The 12908-nt window shown below is 45.4% G+C and overlaps 1 protein-coding gene across 5 annotated transcripts in view; it reads left to right on the forward strand.

Annotated features, from left to right (window-relative positions):
- PIK3CD (phosphatidylinositol-4,5-bisphosphate 3-kinase catalytic subunit delta) overlaps positions 1–12908 on the forward strand; it is a 51786-nt gene that overhangs the window by 24322 nt on the left and 14556 nt on the right. For all 5 annotated transcript variants that reach the window (XM_058552843.1, XM_058552842.1, XM_058552846.1 and 2 more), the window contains one exon: positions 12714–12886. In XM_058552843.1, coding sequence (XP_058408826.1) covers positions 12746–12886 — 141 coding nt within the window. In that variant the 5' untranslated portion in view covers positions 12714–12745. The remainder of the gene's footprint in view (positions 1–12713; positions 12887–12908) is intronic.

The following is a 12908-nucleotide window of genomic DNA, read 5'->3' on the forward strand; positions in this document are numbered from 1 at the left end:
CCATGGATCATCCCACATAGCATGAGGCCTCTAGCATGAAAGACAGAGACCCAAACAAATAGGAAAAAGGGATTCAGAAGTCAGAAATGTAGTTTTTTTTTTTTAAAAAAGGCATATTCATAAAACAATAAACTCTTAGATATTGAAACTGCGATGGTAGAAGTAAAAATTTCAGTAGACTAGAGTTGGAAGAGTGAAAAACAAATTTCTAGAAAGTAGAGCAAAAAGACTTGAGAGATGGAAAATAGGAAAGAAAAGATAAGAAAATTAGAAAATCAGTTTGGGAGGCCCAATATCCACCTTATGGGAGCTTAAGAAAAAGAAGGGGATGTTATCAAAGAAACCACAGGAAAAAATTCTAGAACTAGAGGAGTTTCTGCATTAAGAATCTCTGGATAGAGGTTGGCCATGTGGTGTAGTGGTTAAGTTCAGTGCACTCTGCTTCAGCAGCCTGGGTGCGGATCCAGGGAGTGGACCTACACCACTCATCAGCCATGCTGTGGCAGCAGCCCACATACAAAATAGAGGAAGATTGGCACAGGTGTTAGCTCAGGGCAAATCTTCCTCAGCAAAAAAAAAAAAAAAAAAAGAGTTTCTGGGTAGTACTCAGAGACAGTACTCACTCAGCACAATGAATAATAAAAGACATACTATGTAAAAGTAAAAGATGTACTACAGGATATCATCGTGAACTTTCAAAACTCCAGAGATAGACAGGAGTTACTAAAAGCCAGCAAAGAGAAAAGAGGCCACATTCAGAAGATCAGAGAACTGGGGCCAGCCCCGTGGCTTAGTGGTTAAGTGTGTGTGCTCCGCTACTGACAGCCCGGGTTCGGATCCCGGGCACGCACCAACGCACCGTTTGTCCAGCCATGCTGAGGCTGTGTCCCACATACAGCAACTAGAAGGATGTGCAACTGTGACATACAACTATCTACTGGGGCTTTGGAGAGAAAAAGTGAGAAAAAAAGGAGGAGGATTGGCAATAGATGTTAGCTCAGGGCTGGTCTTCCTCAGCAAAAAGAGGAGGATTGCCATGAATGTTAGCTGAGGGCTGATCTTCCTCAAAAAAAAAAAAAAAGAAGAAGCTCAGAGAACAGAATGGCATTGGACTTTACAAAAGCAAAACCAGAAGCTACAAAACAATGGAGCAACTCTTTCAAATTTCCAAGGGTAATTAATTCCCAACCTAGAATTCTGTAATCATCATGCAAGCAAAGTAATAGAATAAAGACAATTTTTAGACATGTGATTTCAAAAACTTTACCCTACCCTCCTTTGTATCCTTTTTCGAGGAAGTTGCTGGAGGATGTGCTCCACTAAAATGAGAAAGTAAACCAAGAAAGAGGAACAAGTGGTACAGTTGTCTCTTGTTCTTATTTTGCTCAGCTGCCAAATGGCTTTCTATATTTCAGCTATTATCTTACTTTGAGCCTTGAGAGTGGGGAGAAAAAAAAACCAAACCTTCAGTACTACTGAAGAGTACTCACTTCCAAGCCTCCCCTGTAGCCAGGACCTGTGACCTGGGCTTCACTGATGAGATGCACCTACACTATGTTTTGACAGAGAAGAGAGAGATGAAGCATGTGCTGTATCCATGGTTCTGGTGGTAGCTGCGGTGATGAGTTGCAAGGTCGAGTTCTTGGCACAGAAGTGGCAGGGGTACAAACTGGCACCCAGAGCTCAGTGGCAATAGCAGCAGTTTTGCCATCAGACATGGTTGTGAATCGTGGAGTCCACATAGTATACTATAGTTATATTTTTCTTGTTCAACTTTTTGTTTTTCCTGGAGTTGATAGTTGCCTCATTTTTTTATTTGCTTTGTTTTCAATGTACTAATCACTAATTCTTCCTCAAACTCTCCAATAGAACTATGAAGCCTCACAATGCAACAGATATGTCAGATAATCTGTCAGCTCCTTCCCTGCTTAATCAGTGAGAGTCAGCTTCTTTACTTGCAACCAAGAACCCTGACTGGTGGAGAGAATGATGAAGGGAATTCCCATAATGATAGTGAAAAGAAGTCCCAACACTACAGCTGTGCAGCTGGTCCAGAAAGCAACCAGTCCAATTTGGAGCAAGATGGCTGAGGGCCCCAGGAGGAATATTTTCAAGAAAAAAATGGAACTGATAGATTATCTGACATAGTCGCTGTATTATGAGGAGTTTTATAGTTCTGTTGGAGAGTTTGGGGAAAAATTACATATTCAAACAAAGAAAATTAAAAATGAAGCAACTATCAATTATAGAAATAACAAAAAGTTGAACAAGAAAGGAAATAAAGGCATAGTATGCTATGTGGCTTAGTTTTGAACAATATGTACATAGTCGTAGTAATGTAAGCACTGAAATTTGATTAACAAAAAATGATCACATAGCTATTTTCAGAAGATGGAGGAGAGGGTATGTGCATGTGCGTATGTATAGGAAAGCACAAACTCATCTTCTAAGGTAAGAAGTTAAAAATCAAGAAATATCAGTATAAACCTCTAATTTAGAAATGTAGAGATGAATACCCAAAGAAACAACCGATATTGGAGGTGGTATGTTTGGATATGGAGCTCAGGAGACTGCTGTTTTTTTGCTGCAAGCATTTTAGTTTTAATTAATTTTTTTGTGTGTGTGTGAGGAAGATCAGCCCTGAGCTAACATCCGTACTAATCCTCCTCTTTTTGCTGAGGAAGACCGGCTCTGAGCTAACATCTATTGCCAATCCTGCCCCCCCCCCAAAGCCCCAGTAGATAGTTGTATGTCGTAGTTGCACATCCTTCTAGTTGCCGTATGTGGGACGCGGCCCCAGCATGGCCGGAGAAGCGGTGCGTCGGTGCGCGCCCGGGATCCAAACCCGGGCCGCCAGTAGCGGAGGGCGCGCACTTAACTGCTAAGCCATGGGGCCGGCCCTAATTAATTTTTTAAATCATGTGGTTGTATAACTTTCATAGATTAAAGTTTAAGTCATTATTATGACATCCATATCCACCCATAATAGAGCCGTTTTCATTTTCTCTATGCTTTCTGAAATGTTTTGTCCACAAACATATTTGCCATGGTAAATGTATGTGCATTTTTGGTTTCATTTAATGTGAGGAGTATTTGCAATGCTGTGTAGTATGCACAGGTGTCGTTTTAATGACCACATTCACTCCCATTGAGTTAGTGTATGATAATTTACTTAGCCATTTCCTTAGTATTTTTGATTTACCACTTTCACAAACAATACCACAATGAATATCTTTATGCATATAGCTTTTTTCAATTTTTGAATTACTTCCTTAGGACAGTTGCCAAATTCCCAAAATTACCGGAGCTGAGACCATGGATCTTTCTCTTGATTTGATGTGTAGTGTCAAGGGGCTCCACTTGGGTGCAGGCCCCTGGCCCCCTGGGTAGGCCATGAACTAAACGTCACAGGAGATAGTCGGGACAGAATTTTCTGCAGGGTATTTGGCTCGCTTTTTCTGATGGCAGCAGCAGGAGTCAGAAGTCTCTTTTTTCCATATAGAACAGAATTTCCAGAGACCCACCCTCCCATTCTTTGATGTCTGTCTTTTTTTTTCCCCCATTGAGGTTTTTTTTGTTTCCTTTTTAAATAATCAAATTAAAAGTTACTGTCCTATTAAATAATATGGCCTCAAGGGAGACACATTTAAAGTGGGAGAGAGTAAAAAATAAATTAAGAGGAAGAAGAAAAAACAAAACAACTGAGGGAGACGGAAGTGGCTAGACGAGGAAACCAGGCATTGAGGCAGTTCATGTCCTCAGCTCGCCTTCCATGCGGCCACTCGGATGCCTTCCGCACGATTTCACGTTACTTTGTTTCGTCTGTGCCCATCCTTCACCCCAACCCCTTTTTCTCCTGTGGCAGGAGCTCTGGGTGTCAGACAGCTCTCCAGACAAGACCTTCCTTCTTAGTCCTTGGGCGTGGTCTTCAGGATGTCCTACTTGCCTGGCCTCTGGCTTCTGGAGATTTCCTTCCCATTCCCTTTTTGGATTCAAATACCCTGCCCCCATCTGACCGCCACTGGACAGTAGTTTTGCATTAGATGACAGCAGAGGTGCCACCTGCATTGGATTTTAAGGCCTGCCTTTTGCTGTGGTTGACAGCTGCCATGGAGACACTCTTTCTGCCCTAAAGACAGGTGGCCACCATGGTGGGGGTTGCTGCTAAAGCGAGGCCTCCCCACGAGACACACTGAAGTGGTTCCCGTGAAAGGTTTTGTATTTTGGAAGAACAGCACATCTGTCTTAAAACTATACCTGTTGGGGGTCCCTGGGCCACGCAGTTTTCCTTCTGGGCTGTAGCTTCATTCTTTGTTAAGAAGGTTCTTAAGGACAGGAATTGTCAAAGCTAGGGTCCCGGCGTGCCTACTCCTCAGCTGTGAAGAGCAGAGGATTGGGGTGTTCTGTGGCATGTAGGGCTCAACGCTTTCCCTCATTAATCTGGCTCTGCCAGCTCTTACCTAGGGCTCTGGCCTAATTGTTTTCCTACTTCTTGCCTCCCTCCCTTCCATCTCCCTCACAGCAGCCAAAGCATCTTCTTTGTAAAGCATAAAATCAGGCCATATCAGTTCCCTGCTTAAAACGCTCCAATCACTTCCCATTGCAGTGATAACAAAACCTGGAATCCTCACCATGGCTACAAGGCCCTGCAGGATTGGCCTCGCTCTCTCTCCCAGTCATCTGCCCTTCGGGCCTTTGACTCTAGTGACCTGGTCTCCTGCCTCAGGGCCTTTGCACATCCGGGTCCAACTGCCTGGAACCCTGTTTCATAGGTCTTTGCTGGATCCTTCTCATGATTTGGCCTCAACTCCAATATGATTTCACCTAAGGACCCTTCTCTGATCTGCCATCCAAAGGAGACCCTCCCTGCGAGCCCCTTTTTATTACATTCCAACTCTTTTACTATTGAAATAATCTTGTTTATTCATTTTCCTTTTTATTACTTTTTCTCCTGTTAGGCTAAAAACTCTGAAAGAGCAGGGATGGTGCCTGTCTCATTCCCTGATGGGCACATAGAAGGTGCTCAAATAAATATTTGCTGAATGAATGAACAGGACTTGGGGCCTGCAGCCTTCTGGGCCAAAGAGAGGCCCTTCATGTTCTTTTTCCTGAGAGTCTTCAGGAGGATGTGGTGCTTGAAGGACCTCTGGGCTTTTCCTGGCAGCCAGAGCAGGGGGTGGTTTCTAGAAAGCTCCTTTAGGGTGAACATCCAGAATCTCCCTTGGGAAGTGGGCCCTCTGGGTGGAGTACCTTCAGACTCCACCTCTGAAGTGCCCACTTGCACTCACTCTCCACATAAGTTGGGTAACAGGAAAGTGTCCATATCATTCTCTGTGGAAGAGTGGCTGGGAAACTTGGTTAGAAGGACTTTTTGAGGCTGAGAAGTACCTGAAAATAAACCCAGGTCAAGAGGCCCAATGTGGACTCTGCTCTGTTCAGCATGTGTGCAGAAGGCCAGCCCGTGTGGCCCCTGCTCTTTGTCGTGATAACTGTTAGTCTTGTATCCTCCCAGCCTGGGTTGATGGTAGATACTTGGACTATGTGTGTAACCACCTTCTAGAAATTTCTGAGGCTCCTTCTCTTGGGCTATTTGGGTGGTAACTTTCAACTCTGAAATCCAGGCGTTGGACAGATGTTTTGTCCTGGGATTGAGAACCTGAACATCTCTCGCTATAAACAGATTCGCAGGAATGACCCAGGGTGGACTTTTAGGTTCTTGCTCTAGAGTGACATCTGAAGGTGCATGGCATGGGTTCCCCAGGGCACCCTCGGGGAGGAGGATGTTTATTGCTCAGATAAGCAGGACACAACTTCCCTTCTTTTCCCTGCCACCTGCCCCCTGCACAGAGCCTGCTGAGTGACTCACGTGTTCCCTTGGGAAGCGATTCCCCAGGGCATGTGACTGGAGCACCAAAAAGCCTGTCTGTATGTTGACAAAGGCTGGGCAGCAGCTCCTCATCAGAATGTGAGCCACATTTGCGATGGGCACTGGAGAGACGTAGAAGTCTAACAGACTCTGGAGACGCTGGCTCAGAGCTCCAAGACGGAGTTTCAAAAGAAATGGAAGGGATTCTTCAGATGTCCTGAGCTTGGGAGAAGCCGCCAGCCAACAGCTCTGCCCGCCCAGGGGGCTGGTTAGATGAGCTGCAGCCTCATTCCCAGTCTGGAGGAAGCGTTTGTGCTCTGGGACACTACATCCCTTGCTTGCCCTCCTCCCTTAGAAATAAATGAAGGCCCCCGGACGCATTCGCTCTGTCGCTGGGGAGGATGATGGGGGCATAAGTACTTTTTTGGAAATCTTTAGAGAAACTCCTCTGCTGGCTGACCAGGACTCAGAAGGCCAGACCCCTCAGACACTCTCAGCTGGAGAAACTGTTCTTCAACCTTGGGCCAGAGAAAGTGCCTCTAACTGAGAGCATCAGAGAACAGCTTGCGAAGGGATGGTGCAGTCCTATGACAGAGACCACAAGCCAGGATTCTAGAAAACAGAGTTGTTCTGTAGATTGTGCTGGCTGGGGGGCGAGAAGGTAAAAGGAATTGAGCTCCTTCTTGTCCAGTTTTCTTTGGTATTAATAATTCAGATGAGGACAGACAGAAGTCCTGCCTCAATATTCTAGATGACTCAGAGTGAAGAAGGGTTGCTCATGGTTCATCTTTGGTTGATCCACTCTAGTGCCTTGAGGGGGGTCCTGGCCCTCCCTGACCCTCTGTCTCTAGGCCATCTCGCCTATCCCCATGGCTCCACATCTGTATGTAGCGTACTGACCAATTATATCTCTGTGACACCAAAGACCTCTCTCCTGAGCTCCAAACTGGGGACTTGGCTCCTTGGCTGTCTTCACTGGGATGTTCAATAAGCAACTCAGATTCAGTATGTCTGAAGTGGAGCTCTTGCTATTTTATTATTTTATTTCTCCCCAAAATCTGTTTCTCCCCTGTACTTCCCCATCTCGGTAAACGTCCACAGCCCATCCAGTCTCCCAAGCCCAAATCTGGCTGCCATCCTTACTTCCTCCGTCACTGTCCCCGTCTGATCCACCCGAACTCCTAAATGGATCTTCATTCCCTTTCCAGCTCCAGCTCCTTCTCCTGGATCGCCGTCCTCTAGGTGGCCCGAGCCCCCACACCCTCCCTCTTGCAGGCTTGCTGTCCTTCAGCTCCTGCAACAGCATCGTCTCAGATGCAAATCAGATCCCAAGGCTTCCTTACCTAAAACGCTCCAGGGCTGCCCATCGCTCTTAGAGTGACCCCCTTTGCCCCCTCGTAAAGGCCCTACAGGACTCAGTCTCTGCTGACCTCTTCAACCCATCTCATGCCCGCCCCCTGCCCCCCATGCTCCAGCGGCAATGGCCTGCCTTCCATCAGCTCTGGACGTGCTGGCTCACTCTGGTCCTCAATGCCGGTGTTCTCTCCTCAGAGGGGCCTTTCTTGGCCTCCCTGCATGGAGCAGCCCCTCCTGGCTGCTCTCCATCATGTCACCATAGGGCACACTGCCCTTCACTGCACTGGTACAACGCTGATCATCCTCCTTACCTGCTGAGTGCTTGGCTATGAGTGTCTCCCCTACTGGAGAGTAAGCTCCTTCAGGGGAGGGACCCTTAGTCTCATTCACCACTGTGTTCCCAGCGCCTCGCCTGACCCCTGGCACTTAATAAACAGAGTTGAATAAAGTAATGTATCTCAAACTGAGTGGTATATACAAAATATCAAATCCAATAATATGGGAGTGCCGATTACTTTATTTCCATGAGATGAAATTATCAAGAATTGTGAATTCCTGCATTCGGGTTCAGGAAATTGTGTTTCTGTACAGGCTGGAAGAACCCGGGTAACTGTGAGAAATATCTGGAGGATTGGCAGCCCACAGGCCCAGTGATGTGGCCACCAAAGCACTTTCTTGTGGGGGGTGGGGGAGCCTGATACACTTTCAGGCCGAGCAAGTGGGAGCTTGCTGCCCAGAACATTCTTCTACAGGTTGTCCTGTGAAGCCCTATTTGGAACATCTTCTTAGCTTGGAGCACCAAACTTTGGCAAAAGAATCTAAAAACTGCATTGTAGGGAGAATGGTCAGAGATACTGGGGCCACCATCCAGGAGGAAAGCCATCAGATAACAACTGTGTGTGCCTCTAGATGGCAGCACAAAGGACACAGTGGTTCTTAGAGGCAGGCCAGTTTCCAAGGAGAGAACTTTCTAAACACTAGAAGCTTCCAAAAATGGAATATGATGCTGCATTAATGGAAATAGATACGTTCAGCTGCAAATGACAGAAAACCCAACTCAAACTGCTCTAAGTTAAAGGAAAAAAAAAAGGGCAGGGGGGATTTATTGGCTAATAGTACTGAAAAGTCCAGGAATAGGGTCTAACTTCAGGCACAGCTGGATGCAGGGCATCAAAGGATGTCCTCAGGGCTCCCCTTGTACTCTCCACTCTGAACTCTGCTTTCCTCCATGTTGGTCTCTTCTCAGGTTCCACTCCTAAGGGCAGCAGATGGTCACCAGCAGCTCGATGCTAGGAGGAAGTCCCCAAAGAAGTCCAGATGTCAAAACCTGTTGTACTGATTTGATATTTACATGCCCATCCTGGAATCACTGTAGCCAGAGAGATGATGTATAATGATCGGCTGGGCCTACATCCCATTCTTGCTCACAATCCAGTCCCCGTGGCCGGGGGAAATTCAGGGCTCTGATTGGCTGGGCCTGGGTCCCAGGCCACTCCGGTAGTAAGGAGTGGAGTCAACCCATCTGAACCACTTGGACTGAGGGTGTGTTGGGTCTGTGAAAAGTCCCCAGCTCCCAGATCAAGAAACCAGAAATTGACAACACCCAAAAGCCCTCATGCCCCTTTGCCCTGGGGTAACTACCCTCCCCCCAGGGTAACCCCTGCACTATCTCTTCTTCTGCCAACGTAGACTAGTTCTGCCTGTGCTTGTTTTCTATATAACTGGAATCTGAGCACATACTCTTTTGTGCCTGACTTCTTTCGCTCAGCTTTATGTTTGTGAGATTCATTTATATTGTGTGTATTTATAGATCGTTCATTCTCGTTGCTATATAACATTCCATTGGGAGAAGAAACCACAATTTATTTTTTCATTATACTGCTGATGTGCATTTGGGAAGTTTCCAGTTTGGGGCTATTATGAATAGCGATGCTGTAGACACCCTTGGACACATCTTTTGGTGCACATGTACTTGCATTTCTGTTAGGTGTGTACCTAGGAGTGGAATTGTTGGGTCAGAGGGCATATGTGTTCCCAGCTTTAGTTGATACTGCCAAACAGCTTTCGAAAGTGGTTGTACCAATTTGCATCCTTGGAGCAGTTCTGAAGTCCCTAGATTAGCTGGCATCTGTGTCCCATAGGTACTGCAGAGTGATGAGTCTGGGCTTCATGGAGAGTTGGGGCTTGTTAGCAGCTGCAGCCTGGCTCCTGGGCCCATGATGATGGAAAGAGTTCCTGCTTTCTCCTGTCCCATCTCTGCCATTTGATTATGTCCTGCCCACACCATACTGAGTCTTCCTCTTTTAGGAATGAGTTTTTTATATCAAAGTATTTCCCTGCATCCCAGATGGAGGAGCGTAGTTGAAGTTTTCATTTCCATAGTGCTAAGGGGCAGGGGAGCGAGGGGTGCATTTGTCTTGGAGCCCTGTCCACCCCTTTGGCTAGAGTCCCGGGGAGCTCGTGCCTCACGTGCTCATCTCAGCCTCAGGATTGAGCGGCCAAAGGTGCCACTGACTTCCCAAGCTCGGCCAAAGCACATATAGCACTGTAAGGGGCTTCGGGAGGATTCCTGACTGTCCCCAACATTTTGAATCAAAAAGAAGGCCTTGGCCTGACCATTCTCAGAAAGAGGAACCCAGAGTAGGATGTGGTTTTACAATTAGAGGAAGTGGATCCCAGCAGTGGTGGCAAAAGATGATGTGCGTGTCCTGCTGCTCAGAGCAGCTTCTGCGTCCAACCGAGGGTGAGGCCTGGGCCCAACTGGCAGAGCCACCAAAAGAGCGTCCCTTTCAAACTAAACATTTCCTTTCAACTATTTTTAAAAGTCATTTAAATCTCGGAGGTTGTGACCTCAGGTTAGGAAAGGTTTTTTTTAAAAATTATTTTAGGGGGCCGGCCCCGTGGCTTAGCAGTTAAGTGCGTGCGCTCCGCTACCAGTGGCCCGGGTTTGGATCCCGGGCGCGCACCGATGCACCGCTTCTCTGGCCATGCTGAGGCCATGTCCCACATACAGCAACTAGAAGGATGTGCAACTATGACATACAACTATCTACTGGGGCTCTGGAGAGAAAAAGGAGGAGGATTGGCAATAGATGTTAGCTCAGAGCCGGTCTTCCTCAGCAAAAAGAGGAGGATTAGCATGGATGTTAACTCAGGGCTGATCTTCCTCACAAAAAAAAAAAAATTATTTTATTGAGGTCACATTGGTTTATAACATTGTGTAAATTTCAGCTGTACGTTATTATATTTATATTTCAGCTTCTGTATAGACTGCCTCGTGTTCACCACCAAAAGTCTAGTTTCCATCCATCACCATACATGTGTGCCCCTTTACTCCTTTTGTCTTCCCCCCACCCCCTTCTCCTCTGGGAACCACCAATCTGTTCTCCTTATCTATGTGTTTGTTTGTTTCTCTTCCACATATGAGTGAAATCATATGGTATTTGTCTTTCTCTGACTTATTTTGCTTAGCATAATGCCCTTAAGGTCCATCCATGTTGTAGGGAAGTATTTTTCTAAAAAATAAAAGTCATAAAACATAAAGGAAAGGATTGATAAATTTGACTGTATCAACATTAAAAACTTCTCATCAAGAAAACGCCATAAACAAAGTGAAAAGATGACTGAGACTAGATGAAGATATTTCCACCTCATTTAATCAAGAAAGGAATGGAAAAACCCTACAAACCAATAAGAAAAAGACAACCCCATAAAAAAATGGGCAAAGTTTATAAGCAGGCTGTTTGCAGAAGATAAATGTTTTGTGGATCATCAGGGAAGTGCAAATTAAAACAACAAGAGAGGATTTCACACCCATCAGATTGGCAGAAATGAGTAAATTTGACAATACCAAGTGCTGACAAAGATACGGAGATTAAACACTAGGCAATGGTGGTGCCATTGCTAACAGGCCACCACTTTACTTTAGTAAAGTTCATGATGTGGTTATACTGTCATGGGTTATACCTGTGATCCGACAATTCCACTCTTATGTACATATCCTAGACCTGCACTGTCCAGTATGGCAGCCACTAGCCATATGTAGCTCTTGAGCCCTTGAAATGTGGAGAGTGTGACTGAGGAATGGAATTTTTAAATATTTAATTTTAATTAGTTTAAATGTAAGAATTGATACTCAATTCTTAGAAAACTTTTAAGTATATTTGGAACAACTTGAGTCTGTGAACCCGCTTTTTCAGCTGTAAATTGTATGAAATCCACATACAGATGAAGTATTTCTAATGAAAATCTGGGGTCCAAATTGCAATGTGCTGTAAGTGTAAAATACACACCAGATTTCAAAGACTAAATACCAAAAAAAAGAATGTAAAATATCTCCTTAGTAATTTTTCTGTATTGATAACATAGGGAAACGACCATATTTTGCATATATTGGGTTAAATAAAATATAATACTAAACTTAATTTTATCTGTGTCTTTTTAGTTTTTTTTTAATGTGGTTACTGGTAACTTGGAATTACACGTATGGTTCGCATTATATTTCTCTTGGACAACACTCATCCAGACTCCGACATGTACACAAGGAGATGTGTACAAGAATATACATTGTAGCATTGCTTGTAATAACCAAAAAGAGTAGACACAAACCTTGAGGTTCATCAACAAGAGAAGGGGTAAATAAATTGTGGTTTATTTACACAGTGAAATACCACACAAGAGTCAAAATGAATGAACTAGAGCTACATGTATCAGCATGGATAAATCTAAAGACCCGACTGTTGAGTGGCAAAAGCAAGTTGCAGAAGACTCAGAATTCAGACAAAGTTTTAAAGCATGCAGAATATTAGGAATTGTTTTGTGGATACATATTAGTATAATGAAAGCATAAAAACATGCATGGAAGTTATAAACAACCAGAATCCAGGTGCTGGTAACCTGGAGTGGGAGAGATACTAGAAGACCTTTAATTGTGTCTGTAACATTTTGTTCCTTACTGGAGAGTGGGTATGACTGGGGGGTTTGGTATGACTGAGATATTTCAACAAATTGTTTGATAGCCAAAGCCATTTTTAAGCTGCGTGCTTTCTGGTTAGAAAGTTTCAAAAACTGCAGCCTTTGGTCCTTGTCAAGTCCCAGGTCGTCTGACCAGTGATCCTTCCATTTCCCCGCCTTTGCCAGCTGGGGGCCATGGCGAGGCCTCCCACATGTGTATATTCCTGAGAAAAAATGATTTGGCGTGGGTCTGTTGGTGTCTTGAATTTGGGCCACTGCTGTGAGGGCTGCAGACAGAGCGCTGGCTGTGATGAGGGACAGCTCAGCCAAGACGGTGGCCTGGGGCAGTAGGAGCCACAACCCACCCCAGGCAGGATGGGGCCCAGAGGGAGACAAGGTTTGGGTGTCCACAGGGCCGAGACTTCTTCCTGAGCCTCCTGCCATCAAAGGTCTTGACATCCTGTTTTCCACAGGGTCCATTCCAAGGACTCACCCAGCATACCTGAAGGGGGCTCACTTCATTTTGCTTCCTTTTCAGGACAACTGGTGTCTGAGAAGTGAAAAAGCACGATGCCCCCTGGGGTTGATTGCCCCATGGAATTCTGGACCAAGGAAGAGAATCAGAACGTGGCCGTTGACTTCTTGCTGCCGACAGGGGTCTATCTGAACTTCCCTGTGGCTCGAAATGCCAACCTCAGCACCATCAAGAAGGTATGACCTTGACCTTAAAACT

The sequence above is a fragment of the Diceros bicornis genome, chromosome 13 (genome assembly GCF_020826845.1).
Source record: "Diceros bicornis minor isolate mBicDic1 chromosome 13, mDicBic1.mat.cur, whole genome shotgun sequence".
In the NCBI taxonomy this organism is placed as follows: Eukaryota; Metazoa; Chordata; class Mammalia; order Perissodactyla; family Rhinocerotidae; genus Diceros; species Diceros bicornis.